General features: G+C 35.4%; 1 protein-coding gene across 1 annotated transcript in view; it reads left to right on the forward strand.

Moving 5' to 3' along the window:
- The window catches only part of PTPRD (protein tyrosine phosphatase receptor type D), a 358636-nt gene that overhangs the window by 240622 nt on the left and 96537 nt on the right, over positions 1-21477 (forward strand). The window contains exons 13-19 of the mRNA XM_059491826.1: positions 466-492; positions 2656-2773; positions 7619-8206; positions 8646-8743; positions 9512-9765; positions 14323-14413; positions 20334-20543. Coding sequence (XP_059347809.1) covers positions 466-492; positions 2656-2773; positions 7619-8206; positions 8646-8743; positions 9512-9765; positions 14323-14413; positions 20334-20543 — 1386 coding nt within the window. The remainder of the gene's footprint in view (positions 1-465; positions 493-2655; positions 2774-7618; positions 8207-8645; positions 8744-9511; positions 9766-14322; positions 14414-20333; positions 20544-21477) is intronic.

Here is a 21477-nt window from a genome sequence, read left to right on the forward strand (position 1 = left end):
GAACAAGGGTAGTGCAGGTATGAAGACATAGATGGTAAAATATCTCTGTTGTTTCAAAACTTAATGCATTGAATTAGTTCAGGAAATGGAAATATATAGCCTGGTAACTTGTTTAAATAAATCAGGTAGCCCTTAATTCTTCCTTGGTAACTTTTAATAAAAAACTATTGTGAAATAGTACTGCATGGCACAAGAGGATTCATTACTTCTTTTATTTGTCAGTGAAAGAGAAGTAGCTGAATTTTAGGGAAAACAGAAATGGAATTAAAATGGAATTAAAAATGCCTGGCCTGATTTCATAACCAAATTTCATGTGATTCTACATGGATAATTCATACTGTACATGACTTTTTCAGACATCTTTAATATTCATTTTACTATAAAGAAGAAAACTTTATCTCAACCAGGCTACAAATCTCCTTATTTCTTTTGTTTTTCCTTTCGACTTCCTTTACTGTAAATTAGTGGGAATATGATGATACTACTGAACATGTAAGTACTTTTTGACTGGGCAGAAAATCATTGTGTGTTTTGGTTGAGATTTTTTTTTGTCTTGCTTGTTTGCTTGTAGCACTGTATGGTTTTGTTTTTGGTTATGGAGTTTTTTGGGTGCTTTCTTTGGGTTTATTTTTTTTGTTGTTTTGCAGGGTGCTTTTTTGACATTTGCACAAATGCATGTTCCTAACATCAAGGGTTTTCTCTCATGACACCTTTTTTCTTTGTTGTTTTGTTTTGTTGTTTGTTTATTTTTTTTACCCCAGGGAGAGTAGGGTCACTGTTGCTTGCCTGTTCTGGGGTTTAGCATGATGCCAAAATGTACAGCACTAATTTGTGTTTTCATCTCTTTGATGGCTGTCACTAAATTTGCCTCGCAATTTCTTCTTCACAAGGTGACAGAAAAATAAAACAGAAGCTGTTCAGAGTTACATACCAATAGTTGTATTTTTCTGTATTCATTTTTAAGATTAAATGTTTTTTGTGTAACTGAAAGTAGAAGTCAGTTGTGCTTTCTTTTGTATAAAATAAATACATGCTATCAGGAAAGCCAGATGCTCTGCACTGTTTATGCCTAAGTAATAACGTTTGCTGTATCCAAACGACACTCTCAAACATTACATACAGCCATAGCTCTTACACCATGAAGCACTGGTTGTTTTAGATGAAACTAATGTCTTCATAAGTCTTTCTGTTTGTGGTTTTGTGGTGGTTTTTTTTGCCTTTTACAGTTTAATTTTGGTAGTACCAGGTGCAGTTTTCTTATGAAAATATGAAGTCTTTCTTACTGATTTTGGTCTTACAGTTCAATTAAATTCTGAGATAGAGTCGAAGAAGTTGATCTTTTGATAGTAGATTTTTATGTGTTGTGTCATTCTATTGTTTGGGGTTTTTGGTTGTTTTTTTTTTACTTGAGCTATTTTGCCCACTCATTCTGATCATTACCTAATTATTTCTATATTGCTAATAACTAACTGTAAATACAATGCTGAATTCTAATCACGTACTTACTAAGCTCATATCCACTATCTTGAAAAATACATATACTATGAATAGTCTAACCCATGATTTTTATATTAACTTTTCATGGTTGTTGCATCTGAGGGATGTGTGATTGCACATTTGCTGTTTATTTAGGTGTATAAATACACCATCCCTCTGGCAGCATTGAAATACAGTGCAAATTCATTCAGCCCTATGAACATGCAAAGGAGTAGTCCAGTGGTTACTGGACTACTGGAAGCTGGAGACTCCTGGCCCATCAGTTACCTTCAAATACTGTCCTTTTATACTTACATATAAGATTTATTTATATTATGAGTGTCAAAACTTACTTCTCTTGCAGTCCCTGTAGCAGGACATAAGTTTAGTACATTTCTCATACACCATTCAGCATCTTCTGTGTGCATAAACGTGTGTGCGCACACACATATGAAAAGATAACACCCTTGCTCTCATATATACAGTTTGATGTTGCAGTTACTTTGCTCTAGCTAAGGAGATACTTGTTTTGTAGCTGCTGTCATCTCAGGGCATCAGATCTTTCCCCTGAGCAGATTTTTAGAGGTGTTTTACATAGTTCTTTTAGAGCTGAAGGGCTGGTTGTTTCTGAAGTCCTTTCAGGTGTTGAGCAGTGCAGTCTACCCAGTCACACAGGTTGCAGTGAAAGTGTTATGGAAGTAACAAGGCTTTTTTGTTCAGCTAAACCATCATTAGTTAAAAAGCGTGCATGTCAGTGCACACATTTCTCTTACTAGGCATTTTTAGAACTATACCTGTGATATCCAGTTAATGATTAAGTTAAACTGAGTTTCTCATTTCTGCATGTGCATGTGTTTCACAGTGTCAGTAGTATTCCTCAGGCAAGGTATTTCGGAAGACTTTTTTCGCTGTTCACACCACTAAGCCTTTGGCCTTTTGCTTTAAACTACCTGAGGTATACTGTTTGGATGTGTGCTGTCCTTTATTGCTTAAGTGAGTGAAATGTTTGGCATTATCAAGTATTTCACACAGTACAGTCTGTTGGTGCATTCACATGCTTGCTATTACTGCCAATAGCTCAAAAGTGTGATATAAATGGATTTCTAAAGGATTCTACATTCTCCTGGCAAACAATCTATTTTAAATTAATTGTTCTTATGTTATCTTTTTTCATCTTAGGAAATGATAATTTCTGGGCTTCAGCCTGAAACCACATACTCTTTCACTGTGACAGCCTATACAACTAAAGGTGACGGAGCACGCAGCAAACCTAAACTTGTATCTACTACTGGTGCAGGTAATATTATGCGCAAATTGAGCTCTAAATGAATCCTTTGCTTTTTCTGCTGCTGTTTTGTTTGAACATCTCCTGTTGTGTGAAAAGTGTTTCTAGGACATAGGATTTTCTGTTTCAGTATTTGGACCTTCATTTATTTCATTTATTTAGATAAAAATAGAGCAGTGACTCCCTTTATCCCTTTCTTAGTTCCTGATGAGGTCACTTTATAGTTTTTAGTAGCTCTTCCACTAAAATTGGTGTCTTCTTTGAGAGGAAAAAATTTAAATTTTTCCTCAGCTCAGAAGGATATTTGAAAACCATGTAAAGGGCTTTCATGATCTTTGTGAAAGTAGCAGCACTGCTGCCTGTTAGTAAAAACATTGAAAGAACCCATCTGTATGAGATTCACAACTTATCTCAGAAGAATGTAATTATTAAAGCAGAGAATTGGAAAACAGAATAAAACTCCATCCTGTGAAACCCTGAAGCCCATATTGATGCAGGGATAATTTTAGGAACAAACTGGGGCAAAATTCATTCTGCCACTGTGTTCAGTCTCAGGTGGTGTCAAAGGCTGGATATCCTGACTGCATAACCAATACAGCAGTTAGCACAGATGGCATGAACCAAACTGCTTTTATATGAGGAGCAATTTTTTTTTTCTTTTTTTAATATGTCTCTGTGGCACAGCTTAACCTAGGTTTAGTGTCATGCTTACCTACAGATGTTCACAATCTGTAGGTATTGTGTTCATTTTCAGGGTTTTGTAGTGCAGCCTTTAAAGATATTCTATTACAGTCACTTGCAGCACCATTACAAGTTCTCTGAATAACAACGTATTGTTTATGCTAATAGATAAAATTCAAAAGTTTTTTGTATTTATAGTGATTGATTCAATTTTTAAAACAATCACTCAATGCGGGACACATCTAGTATTAATATCAAAACCATCTATAAGCTTTTCTTGTTAGATTCCTTGGAAAAATCTCAGTCTTGGTGGCTAGATTTCACAGTGCTTCATATCAGGTCTTAGAATACATTCTAGTTATTACTCTTGGCTATTGCTGAAACATACTCTCTAACTTCTTATCTTTCCTGAATTCTCATACTCTGAGAAAAAAGGTGATATCTATTTCTGTCATGTATTGGAACTTGATTTAAGAAAAAAAGGCACTTGATCCATTACTCATTCTTAAAGCTAAATTCCCAGTTTAATCAGTTATATAAATTCCCAGTTTAACACAGTTATATAAATTGAGATTTTATTAGTTCCTAGACATAAACCTAGGTTATGGAAATATACTTGCAAAACTTAAAGTTTCACTGCATTTAGTCCTTATTGACTGTTCATAAGAACTCTGATGCTTCTGCTTAAAAAAGACAGAACAAATCCTATGTCCCATATGAACTTGATTGAAGAGCAATGGAGAATCAGGGGCATGTCTGTAAATGTAATTCATATTGCACTGTTCTTGCTGTTTGCTTAAACCTGTGAACAAGTGATGTTTGTTCTTGGGATTAAGAGCTAGTTACCATTCTGCTCCTTCATACATTCCAGATTTTGTATGAAATCTCTTCACTTTGTGTTACGGCTTGCTGTGTTTGAGCTGTTTTTGTAAGAAAAATTTGTATGCAGGTTTTTGAAAAATGAGACATTCACTATAGTCAGTACCAAGAGCTTTCTGCTCACTTTCTGTGAGCATGCATCACACAAGGGAAGGAATGATGCATTAACATCAAAGGACTCTAGGTCTGTAATGCAGTGTCCTCAGTCTCCTTTTTTTTTTTTTTCCTAGAAAGGTGCTATTGGACTACTACAACAAATAAAATGAAGGATCTGCTTTCTAGTCTAACTTCTAAAGTTTTAATGAGATTTATTAAGATTATATCCATAAAAGATATGAAAGGAGAATAGATATTTGAACTTTTACTAGAGAAGCTATCTGTAAAGTATTCTGTGAGACAATAAGTAACTCTTCAACTGTCCAGTTAGTGATACAAAAGTATAATTTACATTTTTAGGCAGGAAATATTCACCAAGTAAGCCTATAGTATGGTAACTCAATTATTGGTGTAGTCACTGAACACAGCTGATACTTTCATTCAAGAGTGTCTTATGTTCGATTTCCTTTCCTCACTGTTAAAATCAGATGGAACAAAAACTGTTACTGAACATTTCTAAATCAAAGCACTTAGCAGATTACTTGGGGCAGAAATTAAAAAATGTATGATTAACAAGACCTTGATAAAAATGAAGACTTACTAGTCAGTGATATCATACAATTTTTATGAAGATTTTAATCAGACCTTTTATTTCTGTGTCACAGTAGTTGAAGAATCTCATAGGACAATAGTTTGTCCATTACTTGTCTTTTGCTTTCATACTGGACAGCAATCTTGAAATACAGATTTCAGCTAGAAAATGAAAGCTTATAGTAAGACAGTGGTGTGCTTTATAGCAGCTAACAGAAAACACTTATTTCAGGTAATTTGGCAAAGGCAGTTTGCATGAGCTTGTACTAGTGGTGGCAAGCCATTGCTGCAGCAATATCTCTTGCAAAGGGGTGTGTGAAAGATATCTTGCTATTTTCTAATGGAAGAGGATTTCACTAGATCAGAGAATGTATTTTATTTTATTGACAATTTCACTTCTTTTGCACTCATGGTAAATTTAGATTATTATCAGAAATTTCTAGACAGAGCTGTTTGGTGACACAACTGTATGTACAACTGCACAGAATCCTGTCATTTGTCCTAAAAGACTGTAATGTTCATAAGTAAGTCATACTGAAAGTAAATGTTAACTGAAAGCTGTCTGGAAATAAAAAGAAATTCATCTGCTTTGCAACATCAGATAGGCTTTACAGTATTAAAAAAAGTGACCATTGTTATTTACTATTATAGTCACAGGGTACTTTATTGAATAAGTAAACTTTATTAGTTCCCTGATCAAAGCAAGTATTAGTTTCTTCCTTTCTCTGTAGTTATTCAGAGGTTAAAATGTCATTCTAATTGTGAAGTCTGCCACAAGTACAAAAAAACAAAAGGCAATTTATTACAAAAATAATTTAGTTATACTTTCCAATAATCTCTCCTCTAGAAAACTGAAGGGGCATTATTCTTTTTAGGTAAACTATTATTTTGTGCCAGTAATAGTTAGAATGCAGAGGAAAATATGGTCTGCAAAAGGCCTTCACAGGCTTATCTTTGTTCCATAAAGACTTTCAGTTATCATTGAGGAAAAGTCAGAACTAATCAGAGGGATATTCTTTATGCAGCAGAAAATGTGGGAAAACACAAGATTCCACAATAATGCTGCCAGGTGAACTCAACATTCAAATCTAAAGAAATTTGGAAAATTTATATAAAACCTACCTATAATTCTCATGAAATTAGAAGAAATGTCATGACTTATGGCAGATGTTATGAGGAAAGAGCTGACTAAATGCAGAATTTTCTTCAAGGCATGCTGTTCTTCCCTCCTTATTCCTAATTCTTTATGCAATGGTAGTTAGACCTTCTGACAATAACAATCTGATTTGCTGGCTGCCTGAGAACTGAAGATAAGTAATAAAATCTATTGAAGTGTTTAAATACAGGAACCAGAGCTCTCAGTGCAGCAGTTACATTCACATGGGAAGGCTTCGAATGCAGATGAAACTAATTAGTCTTTGTTGAAGACTGGGTTGTCATTGCAGTACTACTCCCAAAACTATTCTGGTCTCTTGACCTGTCAAGCATTGGTACTGAATGAGCACCAGATTTCTAAATAGTTATGGATATGTTTCATTACCAAATAAATCACTATAATAGAAAAAGACTTTTTTGAAATAGAGGTATTGATGAAAATAAAAAAGAAGTGTATACAAATGGATATGATTAAATTAAAATTAATTAATCAATTAAATAGAACCAGTAAATGAGAATTCATATTGGGACTCCAAAAATGTACACTATATAAATTCTATAATGGTGTTTCTCGCTTGATTAAGATTCAGTCCTCTCTGGACTGCTCAGTTCAATTCCTCCTCGATGTTCGTATCACTGGACTCATACCAGTCTGAACTTCTCTAAAAATCACCAGTTAGACCAATGGGTCCCAATTACGTTTGTGACTGAATGTAGTGTATAGTTTAAGAAAAGCTACCAATTTGGCCTTCTTCAAAAGAAATCCAGTTCATGTGCACATAAACCATGCTGTAAAATAAATCATATGTGATAAGCCATGCTGTAAAATATTAAATTCCAAAGTGCGTTACCTCTCCACACTGAAAGGGTGGAGACAGAAGTGATTTATGTATGGAAACTAGAATGACTGGGTTCTATCCTGTGTAGTAATAATTTTGAGGGCAAGTTTGTTTTGACTTTCTGACTTCTACTACATTTTTACTCTTAATGATAATGTTAACTTATCTAGAAACTTGTTACTTCTTCTTTAATTATTTTCCCATTTACAGGAAATGTGCCTTGGATTAAGTACATGAAAACTTATGACAGTACTTTTTTTTTTTTTTTTTTGCAAACAAGGATTTGTGAGACAGGACCATTCATAAGACATTTGTTGGAAGTTTACTTCTTGATTTGTGTTCCTAGATCCTGTGCCTCTGAATATACTCTGTATTTAGAAATTATGGTAAGGGAAGAAGACAAAAGCAGTAAATGTCTCTACTGTTGCAGTTCCTTATACTGTATTACTAAATAGTGCAGGAGCCAGATACTATTTCTTCATTAGGACAGTAATATGTGAACTGAGAGTGAGGAAAGAGTAAATATATCCCTATCCCTGCTACAAAAAACTAGCTTCAAGAATTGTAGGTGCACTTGTGTATATATCTATCCTCTTTAAATAACATTGTGCTGCAGTTCCAGGCAAACCTCGGCTTGTGATAAGCCACACACAGATGAACACGGCTCTAATTCAGTGGCATCCTCCAGTGGAAACTTTTGGCCCGCTGCAGGGTTATCGCCTCAAGTTTGGCCGCAAAGACGTGGATACCTTAACGACCATGGAGTTCTCAGAGAAGGAAGATCACTTCACTGCCACAGATATTCACAAAGGAGCTTCTTATGTCTTCAGGCTCTCAGCTAGAAATAAAGTGGGCTTTGGGGAGGAGATGGTTAAAGAGATTTCTGTTCCTGAAGAGGTACCCAGTGGATTTCCCCAAAATCTCCACTCCGAAAGCTCTACTTCTACATCAGTCCAATTAACTTGGCAGATGCCACTCTTGGCAGAAAGAAATGGCATTATCACCAAGTATACCATCTTGTACAGAGATATCAATGTTGCTTACCAGCCAGTTGAACTCCCTGTTGTTCCTGCTGATACCACTATGACACTTTCTGGCCTAAAACCAGATACCACTTATGATGTAAAAGTACGTGCCCACACAAGCAAAGGGCCGGGTCCATATAGTCCAAGTGTCCAGTTCAGGACACTACCCGTGGATCAAGGTAGGATTTGTCTGCTTATGGCGTTGACCTTTAAAGGAGTATCGGTCTTTGGATATCAGTGTATTTGGAGGTATAAAAAAAACTGACTGGCCCATTCATAAAAATAGGTTCATCAAACACAAAAGGTAAAGTATGTAAATCTTAATATGTTTTGGATGCCTTAGAATTCAGTTGTCCCTTGCCAAGCAAGTTCTGGCTAACTTCTTCACAACATTTTCAGGTAAGGAAAATGTGTGTATTGAGTTGCACTGGATAAGAGTGAGAACGAGTTTAAGTGTGATATTTAAATATGAACAAACAGGTAGGAGAATTGAATTCTTTGGGATTTTTGACCTAAATGGAAACCTAATGACCTAATACTCCCAAGGAACAGTGGAAAAATGAGAAGATCTAAACTCCAAGATGTTGTTTATATACATTGTTTCTTTTTTTCCAGCAGTGTTTGCAAAAAATTTTCATGTTAAAGCAGTAATGAAGACTTCTGTTTTATTGTCCTGGGAAATTCCAGAAAACTACAATTCAGCTTTGCCTTTCAAAGTAAGTAACTTTCCATTTGTACAAAAGAAAATGACAGACACTAGACAATGTATTTACCTGATTAATTAGCTTACTGAACATGAATCGTGAATATGTATTGGGGGTATCGTTGTTTCTAAGATGGCTAATTTTTTGTTCACCACTACAGTATTTAAAAAAAACAGTGAAACAAAATAATTTTTTTCTTCTTTTTTTCTAGTCCTTTCAATAAAGAATGCAGTAGAGTACTATTTTGGGTTTTGCCTCCTCAGTGTACAACAGCGTGTTTTTGATTTGCAATTCTTTTACTCCACTAGCTATAGTTTTATCTAGATACAGAGACTCAGAGTAACATGCAGTCTTGCCTGGAATTTCTTCTGCTTCATTCTTAATCACTTGGGTCATCTCAGGCAATAGCAAGTGAAGAACAGTATTTTAGGAACTAAATGGTACAAAAACCTTTCTAAATAAGGAGTGTGAATGAAACAATCAAGATACTTTTAACAAGAGTACCTTGCTATAAATTCTGGGTTCAAGAAAAGCTGCTTACTTTGAAAAAGTGAAATTGGACTTCAGGAGTGTTTACATTGCTTTATATTAATGTAGTGCTTTTTTTTTTTTCCTGAAATTGAGAAGCTTACTTTAGGTAGTGAATTCCGTTCTGCTTTACACCCTAAAATACCCAAATAAATTTAAATTTATTTATTATTTAAATTTATAGGTAGGTTGATTCCTGAATTCAGTGTGACCTCTCCGAATAACCAAAACTACTTTTGTTTATTAACTTAGATCCTTTATGATGATGGGAAAATGGAGGTTGATGGACGTGCCACTCAAAAGCTGATCACAAACTTGAAGCCAGAGACATCATATTCATTTGTCCTGACAAACAGAGGGAATAGTGCTGGGGGTCTTCAGCACAGAGTAACCGCAAAGACTGCCCCAGACGTGCTTCGCACAAAGCCAGTCTTCATTGGGAAGACCAACTTGGATGGCATGATAACTGTGGAACTTCCAGAAGTACCCTCAAATGAGAATATAAAGTAAGTGAATCAATGACATACCATTGTTTTTAGCTCCAGAGAGATGATCGTTGTAACTTGATGTTCAACCATGGCTTTATTCTTTATAACAGTACGGAGACTACAGTGCTCTGCAGTAGTATTTGACCTAATATCAGTGTAATGTTTGATGTAGTAAACTGGGAGGTGCTGTTGACTCTCTCAAGGGGCAAGAGGCCTTACAGAAGGATGCAGATAGATTGGAACACTGGGCAGTCATGAGTGGCATGAAAATTAAGAGCAAATGTCAAATTCTGTTGTAAGGTTCCTTGAGTGCATTTAACAGGGGGCAACAAAGCTGTTGGCATGACTGAAAGGAATATCCTGTAAGGAGCTGCTAAGGTTTTTGAGTTTGTCTGGTTTGGAGAAAAGAAGGCTAAGGGCTGACCTGCTCTCTGCAACTTCCTGGGGGGGGGAAGTGAAGAGGGAGCTGCTGATCTCTTCTTGCTGAGATCCATTTATAGAACATGAGGCAATGCCTCAGAGCTGCATCAGGGGAGCTGCATCAGATGTATTAGGAAGCATTTGCTTACTATGATTATTTTCAACCTGGAAGAGGCTTCCTAGTCAGGTGGTTAATGTCCCAAGCATGTCAGTGTTTAAGAGGTATTTGGATGATGCCCTAATTTGTTTTAACTTTTGGTCACCCCTGAAGGGCTGAGGTAATGGGAACAGATGATCACTGTATGTCAGTTCCAAGTAGAACTCTTAAGTTTGTCTCATAGCCACGTATGTAGGACTTGTATAAAGACTGATTGTCCTTCAGTTTGCAGATTTTTCTTGCAGTACTTCTGTGTTTCATCACGGACTGCAAAATGAGGGATGCAGAAAACCAGTTATATTTTGAACAGTGTATCATCTCAAAAAGAGTGGATACCCGTCAATGCATAACTACCCTGCTGTAGCTCCTTGATGTAGTCAGACTCCGTCATTCAAGAATTATATTGAGTTTTAAAGAATTGATACTGCACTTAAATTCATTCAGATTAATTATTTCTGATAGTTTTTATCAGGATAAAAATACTTGCCCTTTCCACTGGTCTCAGAATGAAAACAAGCTTTTGCTAAAAAAAGTTGGAAATTTTCCAGAGGTTACATAGATTTTGGAAGGGAACAGGTGGTGTTGAAATTTAAACAGAAACAGGACTAAAGATCTGAGAGCACATGGTCAGCAGGGATTAGAAAGGTTAGACAATAAAGATTTGCCAGAAAAACATGAAGCATGAAACAATCAATAAGTGTTATTGCTCTGCTTATAGTGATTCTTGTTGATCTGTAAGGTTCCCATATGTAATGTAAAGGAAATGGGGAGGAAAATGAGTTGGTCACTAAATGATGGGAATTCAGCTTTGTCTCCCTGGTGGATTTTTACAGCTTTCTAGAAAGCTGCCCCCTTTTTCATTACTGACTGAAGATTTTGAGGCAGGTAAGGTCAAGAAATAAATGACTTTGAAACATTAAAAGGATGAAAAACTGAAAAATGTAGTCATTATCATTAGATTGAGTAAGATGCGGTCAGTAACAAATGCAGCTAAGGAAGACTGAAGATGGAATGAGTCAAAAAAGATTTATGAGGCAGGGCATTCACAGAGAGAAAAATGTGCAGGATAGCTGATCTAACAGCAGCAGAAGATAGCACTGGAATAAAAGACAATTCCCTTCTTTTTATATAGTGTAAAAAAGTTAAAGAGGCTAAGTGACATCAGAAAAGGTATATTAAATCTATAGGGTCCGACTGCCAATTTTGCAAATAATGTATCTCCTATTTTTGCATCTATTTTCTAAGATTTGATCAGGCTTGATAAAGTAAAACACAACAGCAAAGATTGACTTGACCCTTGGAGCAAGCACACCAAAGCAAGTACATACTGAACAGTAAGCCTGACCTGATGCTTGCCCCAATAAAATAAGTAAGATTATTCTGCATTAGTCTTTATATGGGAAGAACAATTTTATGTATTAGTCATGTTGAGATTTTTAGACATGCTGCTCCTCTGTTGGTACATTATATGCTGAGGATTGTTCCTAGCTTACAATGAAGTACTGAGAATTTTTGAGTAATTCTAATTACACACAAAGTGAAACAGGTAATAGTTTGCTCTAATGCAGAATAGGTAATGAGATTGAGGGTAATATTATAAAAGCCTTTGTAATATTTGTAATTAAAGAAGGTATTATTTATCAACGTTTGATGGTGATACAGGATAGAAATTGGTGCAGAGCTCACCTTATGATTAGTAAAATGATCTCTTTTGCTCATCTCAAGGGAGCAAGTTCTTAATTTTTCTTTCTCTTAGTATTTTGGGCTATTTCCAAAGCAATTTTTATGCGTAAAGCACAGTTCATGTTTCTCCGAATCTCTTACATCTTTGAAAAGTCTTAAGTAAAAACAGAGTTTTGTGGAAGACTTTGGCCTCTCAAATACTCAGTAGATAGAACAAGATCCAAATAAACCCTTCATTTCTCACCCTCCTCCCTTCTCTCTCCCAGGAAAACCTCCAACCTAAAAACAAACAAGAAAATAACAAAGTAAACTATAAGACATGTTTTTCAGGAGATGCTACATTTTGCACAATTCACTGAAAATCACAGAACTTTATTATCCCTCACAATTTGCAGCACTGCATATTAGTGTGAAAATTTTCATTTTTCTGCTTACTATTTATCCGCTTATTCGTTCAGTTTAAAATACGCTGTGTGTGCTGAAAGTCTTATTAGATTTTCAAAGTTACAACAGGGAGACTTTAATGAGGGAAGTGAAAAAGAGTGGGAAAGTTACAATTATGTGCTGGATGTTCTTTGATTGAAAAGAGAAATGTATGAATGCTCTGTTAGCTTAAAAAATAAAAGATGAAGAAAAAGAAGAGGATAAGTACGTGTCTTTGATGTTTGAAAGACATAGAGGGGCAAGTTTTCCTTTCTTTATGTCTTGATTCTTAGACATCTGTTAAAGAAAGGGTATGTCAGTCAGTGTTTACTAGGATTTACAATTCAAAGTATTTTTAATAGACAAATGCAGGTTTAAAACCTGGGGTCAACCAGCCTTACAGTTTTTAATATTTTTAAAAGATTATTTATAATATCGTCATTATAAGAATGCACACCACAGATGTTTTTTGACATACTGGAATACAGCAAGTGGACACTAGTTAAAAATCTATGGGCAACACTGCTTTCCAGTGCTCCTGTTGGAGCTTAGCATTTCCACTGAAAATTTCCTCAAATTTCTTAACACAAGTATTAGCGAATACACATACTCTCTAAAACCTCTGGTTTTGTTACATTTCTTTTATGGGAAAGAGATTTAAATAAGAAGAGATCATTAAAATCGATCAACGGCTTGCAATGGTATGGTAAAAATGATAGTTTAGTGTTGGCTTAGACTGATATGGGTTTGAGCCAGCATTTTGGCAGCTCCTTTTCTGTAGACTCTTTGTTAATTACTTAGGATTTTCAGCTGCATTTCACGAGTAAAATTAATAGTTTTGCAGAAGGTTGAATGGGTTGTAAAAAAAAAAAGCAGACTGGAAAAGGAGATGGCCCATGAGACACTAAAATTATCTTCCATAATGAGACCTAGAAACACCTTAATAAGCTTTTGTTACTAGAAACAAAGAAAATGTTTCTTTCCCTCTCCCCTGATATGGAGAGAGCTTGACTTTGTGACAAGTGTGTTTATCAAGAAGACATATACTACCCTGAATGTCCTGCTGCTGTGATTCCACTGCTTCTTCCCTCACATTAAAGTGAAGTTATGGATCTGCCTGACACATATGCAGGCTTTGTGAAGCAAGCAATAAAAGTAGCAGATCTCCATCACACTAGAAAATATAATTTACTAGTCTCCATGGGTGGGGAGGAAGAAAATATTATTATGAAAATATTTCTGAGCAAAACTGATATATATAATTTGCAAATCCTAGTTATAAAGAGAGTATGTATCAAGCTCTCTTACCTATGACTGTGAACAGGATACTTATGCAGATAGAGCTAATGGCATTTGATTGTCAAAAGGAAAGAGAGTATGGGTGCAGTGTATGTCCTCTTTGCTCTCTTTTCTCTTTATTATGATATTGGCATTAAAAAATAAATTTTTCAAACCTACTATTTTGATTATACATTAAAATGGGAGAAGATAGGTTGGTAATTGAGATTTAAATATATGGTAATATATTTAATTTAGGGCTTTGGGGTTTTGTTTCAGTGTGATGGTGGCAGGGCACACATAACCTATGGTTCTTGTATTTCATGTCGGCATTTTAGTACATTGTAATTAAAGTTTTTTATAAATATTTATATGTTTGCACAAAAAGGCAGGTAATTGGTGCCATTTGTTGGTCAAATGCTTTACAACTGATGTTATTGCCAAAGTGTGAACGTTTACAGCTATGTTTGGAAGACTGCAGTGACATATTAATGTGCAGAAGTTTATTCTCAACATACCACTTTTCTCTTTAGTTCCTCTGAACAGACCCACTCCATCAATTTATCTGTTCCTTGTCATTCACCTTCTCTTTTGTCCAACTTTGTCATTTACAGAGGCTATTACATAGTTATTGTGCCTTTGAAGAGGTCTCGTGGAAAGTTTATCAAACCATGGGAGAGTCCAGATGAAATGGAATTAGATGAGGTACTGTATATGGTTTGGGGTTTTTTCTTCTCCTTTATTAAAGAAGAAATCTTTCTACTTTTAGGTAATTAACTCACCAGTTTTAAAAGTTTTGGCAGGATACTTTATGTTTGTGTTAGCCTGTGGAGACTAAAACAAATTCAGATTACTTAAATGAGAAGACAGTGAAGACATTAAGTTGAAACAAAGAGCACAGTGTCTTATATTTGTTGACACTAATATTTTACTCTTTTTCTGTTGTAAAGAGTGATGCAAAAGTGCAGGAGGTGAAATGACTTGTCAGCAAAAGCTTAATCACCAACAATATGAACTGTAATAAAGGTCTGGTTCATTACAGGGGTGTTTACTAAGTCTGTAACAAATGCTAAATTGCAATTTGCACCTCAGTTTAACATTTGACCTTCTGGTGGTGTTTTTATACCATTGTCATATACTGTAATACTTCTAGTGAGACACAGCCTCCATTCCACCAACAGTTTGTGATCAGAAATAAATGCATGAACAAGGAAGGAAAGAGCAACTTTGTGTCATCGTCTGAAACTTTAAATGACCTTAATCCAAGGGGAGGAATTATTTTCATTTTAGAAATAAGCCCAGCAATGCTAGAAATCAATTCAGTATATTATTGATATAGTAGTATTACAGGAAATAAAATATTCACCCCCATTTTCTGTTTTACTGAAGGACAGTATAGCTCATGCAAACTTGTCCTTCTTCTTTCAGTCTGTAAAGCTGTAGTAATACTAATTTTTGTGATTTTAAAACTCTTTTAAGGGCCCCCTATGAGAGACTTCTATAAAAAGCAGGTGATGGTGTTATTATTGTTCTCGTTGTATCTGACCAAGATTTTAGATAACATTCAAATGCTGTGGTACTTTGTACCTGTAATATGTCTGCAATTCAAAGACCAGAATCAGTTTTTTTCACTCCTGATAGAGTGTTCTTTTGACTGTATCAATTTATTTTTCTATTTTCTCTTGGTGGATTCAAGAGATTTATGTTACAGAGCTAACCTCACCATATGCTTTTCCATAACACAGTTACTGGGAAGTGTTGATCACCTGCGAGCAAGCATAAATGTTCTTTTCTCTCCTGTTATTGACAAAATGGATATAAATTTCAAATTTTGCCCCAAAATATAGGGAAAATAAATATCTTCACCAAACTAACAGTGTTGTAGAAAGTGTTCGAAATATAAATGGAATTATTTCAGTCCTTGTCACAACAACAGGTAAATCCTTAATCAGAATATTAAAAACAACTTTTCAGAGGAAGGCATGATGGCTAACTGATTCACTCCTGTGTTTCTTCTTGACCAGTTTCATTTGTGTGATCATCTCTCTTCTTTCAATTGCAGCAATGCCTCACTTTGATCTATTAACTTCTTCCCTTTAAAAGAACTTTGACTGTAAATGCCATCAGCTCATGAACATAGTCATAGGTGACATCAAATACAGTTAAACAGTAAAACTCTGACAGCCACATCTATACAGTAATGGAAACTGATTGAGTATTACCACCCACTTTTAACATCCAAAGGCTGTAGTCACATTCAGCAGCATTAATAGATTAAAGCATAGGTGCCAGATGACATTGAACTTTCTGGCAGTTAAATTCTATGGTTCCTGCTGATTCTCATAACAAAGGGTCATTTTAATCATCCTGCAAGTTGTGTTGCCTTAGTCGGTATAAGAGATTGATAAAGAACATTTATTAATTCAGAAATATTTGTGTCAGGATGGATTGTTTCCTACCTCTATTGATATAATTGAGACCACATTGTAGAATTAATGATGGAAGAAATAAGATATGCATTGAGTGGAAAATGAAGTTATTTCTGATAAAGAACTGAATCCCTTGATATATCTTTTACAATTGCCACCAATACATATAGCAAGAGTTGAGCAGAGGAAAACATTAAAAGCAGCCAGCATCTGCATATCATTCTAACTCATTCAGGTTCTATTGCTTAAAAGATTGGTTTTATTCCAGCTTTGGAAAGTATGCATTTTATCAAGTGTGCTGTTCCTGACAAGTTTGTGAACACAGTGCCACAATAAATACTTTAGGAAAAAAATAATAACAATGACAACACGAACACCACACACACAAAAAACAACCCAAAAAGCCAACAACAACAACAACAACAAAAAAACCCCAACAAAACCACCCCCTAAAAAACCCAACCAAACAAAAAAAAAACAAAAAAACAAAAAAAAACCAAAACAAAACAAAAAAAAAACAGCAAAAAACCCCAACAAACTAAAAAATAAAAAACCACACAACCACTCCTTCAAAAAACCGCTACTCTCTGAGGAAATAGTTCCTGATGATCAAGTGAGGATACTTGTACATATTTATATTTTTAGTATGGTCTCAGATATATGTCTGGTATTAGAATTGGTTGGGTAATAGATATTTCAAAGAACTATGTTCCAAATAGTTTTCGTAGATTGTCAGAAGGAAAGTGCTAATAACGCAGCTCTTGAGTATAACTCCATTACATAACTGAGCAGTCCAAAAAGACTCTTCAGCCTTATTGTAGTTGCCTAATCTACCTGCTCCTTGAACCTCAGCTCTGAAAGAAACTAAGATAGTTTTAAAATAGCAGATAATGAACTAGATGTTTGGTATCTGAAAAAAAAATTATTAGAGATACAGTCCTTTTTTACGAACTCAAAATTTCTTTTTTTTAATATCAGGAGGTTCAGTGACTTTAAATAGCCACATCATGCAACCAAATGAAAAGAATAAAAAATTATGAATTGCAGTAAGTATTACCTACTAGAATTATTTTAGATTTGTAAGCAGTAAAACCTAAATAAAGGTTGCAATGTTAAGTTTTAAATGAATTCAGTAATTTTATTGAAATCTGTGTATAGTTTACAATAGGAGATAGATGAAGAAGCAATGATATTTGGCAACAACCCCATTTCCATAGGAAACATTACTGAGGCTGGAGGTTCACCTGAGATCTACTCAATCATGTGTAATCAATCTTACAAAGTTTTCATCTACACACAAACACGCCTAAGTTAACTGGCCTTAAGTGATGTATAACCACCTTTGAAAAGTTTAACTAATTTTATTGTCTCAGGCTAACTAACTTTTGGCATTCATAGTCAAAACTCAGTTCTTGATCACTCTAATACTATACTTCATCATTTCATTTTCTTCCAATATATATGTTTTCTGTTACTATTTCAAATGCAAGAAATTATCAAGATCAAACATTTTTCTTTGTCTCTCAATCTAATTTTGATTGCTGTACTCCTACCGTACTTTGACATTTTATTATGAGTTATTTATAATCTAAATTGTAAATACACTGTAATCTGGAAACATATGATAAAGAACAATGAATTTAATTGAGGCAGAGGACACACAACTTTAATTCCAGTGGAAGAGGTGCATGGAAGTATCAGTTACCCTCGGGGATTGCACAAGCCGTACACCTCTACTAGAGCTGTTGTGTTTGTGGCTCCTGACTTTAAGCTAGCGTGCACTGTTACTACCCCAAAACTTAGCTTCATGTTTTGGCAGACTTCAAGATAGCCAGTGCTCAGCCCTCTGCATAGGCATTGCTATAAAATGGGGCATCATACAGAGATAAACTTTTCAAAGTGCTTCCCTCAGCAGATCCTATCAGGGCTGATCTAACCTGGAACAAACTTTGATTGTTGTCTGCCTCATGTTCTGCATTTAGTAACTCTTCCCAGGGCATAGGAAGCTACCAACAGATGTGAGAGTCACCTTCAATAAAGTAACTAAATAGAAATCTCTTCAATATTACAGTTCTCTGCTGCCCTCATTTTTATACGACGCAAATAGACTCTAGCTGCTCATTAAACTGTTTAGGAAGAATGAAAGAGAAATATGGACTGCTGATTGGAATAGTGTCCTTGAGTAATGAATAATGATTTCTAGTCTCAAATTATGGCCAGTTCTTCTTTTGCTCAGGGGATCCATTGCGCTGTACCAGCTTTTGTGTCATGGCATTGAAATTGATAGAGGTAAATGGATGTAAAATCTCTGCAACGGGGCACAGACACAGCATTAGAGCTGGAAAGCAGTTTACTGCATAGATGTTTGAAGGTATAACATCCAAATGCCCTCAATGTTAAGGAAGCCCGGATTCAAGTGGCACGACTTGCTTTCATATGTATCTGTAACCTTATATTTAGTCAGTGAGAAAGGTTATCAAATTATTCAGTATTAAAAGCTCCTTTCTGAGTAGCAGAGTGAATATTAAGTTGCTTTACATGCATTGCAATTGTTAATTGTGTAATTGCAAAATACAAGATACCATGACGGGAGACAAAAAGGTGTGGTCACCAAGCTATGGCCTAAATAAAGAGTGCATTGAAGATGGTGAAGGGCCTTGAGGGGAAGCCATATGTGGAGTGGCTGAGATCACTTGGTTTATTCAGCCTGGAGGAGACGGAGGAGAGACTCCATTGCAGTTACTGCTTCCTTGTGAGGGGAGGTGGAGGGGCAGGCACACATCTCTTCACTCTGTGGTGACCAGAGACAGGACCTGAGGGAATGGTCTGAAGTTCTGTTAGGGGAGGTTTAGGATGCATATTAGGAAAAGAATCTTCACCCAGATGGTGGTTGGGCACTGGAACAGCTCCCCAGGGAAGTGGTCACAGCACCAGCATGACAGAGTTCATGACAGGCACAGGGAATGACTCTTGGGACTGTCCTGTGCCAGGCCAGGACTTGGACTCAGTGATCCTTGAGGGTCTCTTCCAACTCAGCATATTCTGTGATTCCATGATTCTGTGGAGAACTTCCCCGACTAAACGTACTTTGAAATTAATATATGTAGTTAAGATTGGATTTTAGTATCTTTTTTCTTAATCTACTTCTCACTCCAGAGATTTGTCTCCTTCTCCTTCTTTAGAAATGAATCTTGTGCTAATCTGCTGTATTAGAAGCATTAGTGTGCTGAAAAGACTAAACTACTTAGAAAAATTTGTGATTTAACTATAAGACTACAGGACATCATGTAAGTTTCATAAGCAAAAAACAAAGGGAATCACAAAGAAACCTTAGAAGTCATAGTTTATCACATAGGAGAAGTTCTGACTCCTTGTAATCAGACCAGACTAATTTTTGTGGAATACCGGTATATGTAAAGCAAAAAAAGGTATTGAAGAAACATTTGTCTGATTTAATAAGTAATTCATCAACAGATTATACTAGCTGAGATTAAGTTCCTTTATCAGTAAGTATATGTTTTCCAAGTTTGAGCCTAGCATCTAATCTTGTACTGATGTAAATTTTAGCTTTGTTTATCAGAAGAAGTGATTCAGTCACCGTTCCTGGAGGTATTTAAAGAGATGTGTAGTTTTGGCAACTAGGGAAATGGTTTAAGGGTGGACATGGCAGTGTTAGATTAATGGCTGTGGCTGGAATCAGTCTTAGAGGCCCTTTCCAATGCAATTGATTTATGATTCTATTCTATGACTCAATATAGAGATAGATGATAGATAGATAGATAGATAGATAGATAGATAGATAGATAGATAGATGATAGATAGATAATATGTAATATGTTATGTGTATTTATATGTCCCTAGAGAAAATAGATAGTTTTCTTATCCTCTCCCAACTTCCTCCTAGACGCAACAGTATCTAAAAATTGTTTTATGTTTGTAGTCTGAGTGCTGCAATTGCCTCCTTGTATTTTATCCTGACAAGAATGTCGAGAATTTGGAAGATTTTGCAATTGATTTAGTGATACTGATATATCCCATGAAATGTGGATAAATTGGTTTTTTTGTAGTTCCTGGTCATGCATTAAATTTTCTCATTACACTGTCAATAAGTTACGTTAAAATTGTTTACAGTTACCGTTCTGTTCATGCTTGCTCTCTCTCTCCCCCCCTTTCTTTTCCCTTCCTTCATTTTAAAGCTGCTTAAGGAGATAGCTAGGAAACGCAGAAGCATTCGTCTTGGGAGGGAAGTTGAATTAAAGCCATATATTGCAGCTCACTTTGAAGTTCTTCCCACGGAATTCACATTGGGGGATAAGAAGCATTATGGTGGATTTGAGAATAAGCAACTGCAGAGTGGTCAAGAATATGTCTTCTTTGTATTGGCTGTAATGGAGCACTCAGAATCTGTAAGTTAGTTCATGTTTTTCAATATCTAAATTACCTTACACAATCACGGAAGCATTTTTTCAATGCTTAAGCCACTTCCCTAAATCTTTGTTTTAATATTACATGTCAGAGCATCTTAAAGTGAGTGTTTCCTTACTCAATGCCCATTAATTCGTTGAACTCTTCTGTTCTGCTTGCACCTTTGTGTATTACTTCAGTGTATAACTGAAACCTAAGAGTCAGCTTTTATTGGCTGTGTCACGATCCTTTGAAAATTACATTGTGTATTATTTTGGACCATGGACACAGCTTCTGAGACATGATCTTTACAGCAGCATCTTTCTCTATATATTTAAAAGAATTTAAAAGCTGTCTTTTGATGCTACCATTGAATAATGGTATAGGATATACATATAGGGTTCTTGTAAAGATCCATTGAACTAGGGACATGCACAGCTACCCTCTTTAGCTGCAGTCATTCCATAAGAATTTCATCTGTAAATTGTTAGAAAGTTAGAAAATAATTCAGTAGTAGGGAAAATTCCTAAAAAAAAAAAAAAAACCTAAAAAATGAGCTGTCATTTCTCTTTACACAATTCATTTTGTAGTCACATCCGTTTATGCATGAATTAACCTAATGCATGTAGTTTATTAAAAAAAGAAGACAAAAAGACAGATGTAAGACTTTTGAAAGATGCAATACACATTAGCATTTTAACATACAGTGTGTAATACAGTATGTTTCTAATTTGTAGCTCAACCTGACAGGTACATTTGCAGATTCAATCACTTGAAACTCCAACACCAATAATCTGAATTCTAATCAAATGCTTGTGGTGTATAACGCTGCATTTGCTTTCTTGGTGTCAATGGAATGTGCCTACTTAGGCGCAGTGAGGAGGTACTTCCACTTTGAATACTTTTAGACACTTTAGCTTCATTTGAAAATAAAGT

Source organism: Ammospiza nelsoni, chromosome Z (assembly GCF_027579445.1).
Source record: "Ammospiza nelsoni isolate bAmmNel1 chromosome Z, bAmmNel1.pri, whole genome shotgun sequence".
Classification (NCBI taxonomy): Eukaryota; Metazoa; Chordata; class Aves; order Passeriformes; family Passerellidae; genus Ammospiza; species Ammospiza nelsoni.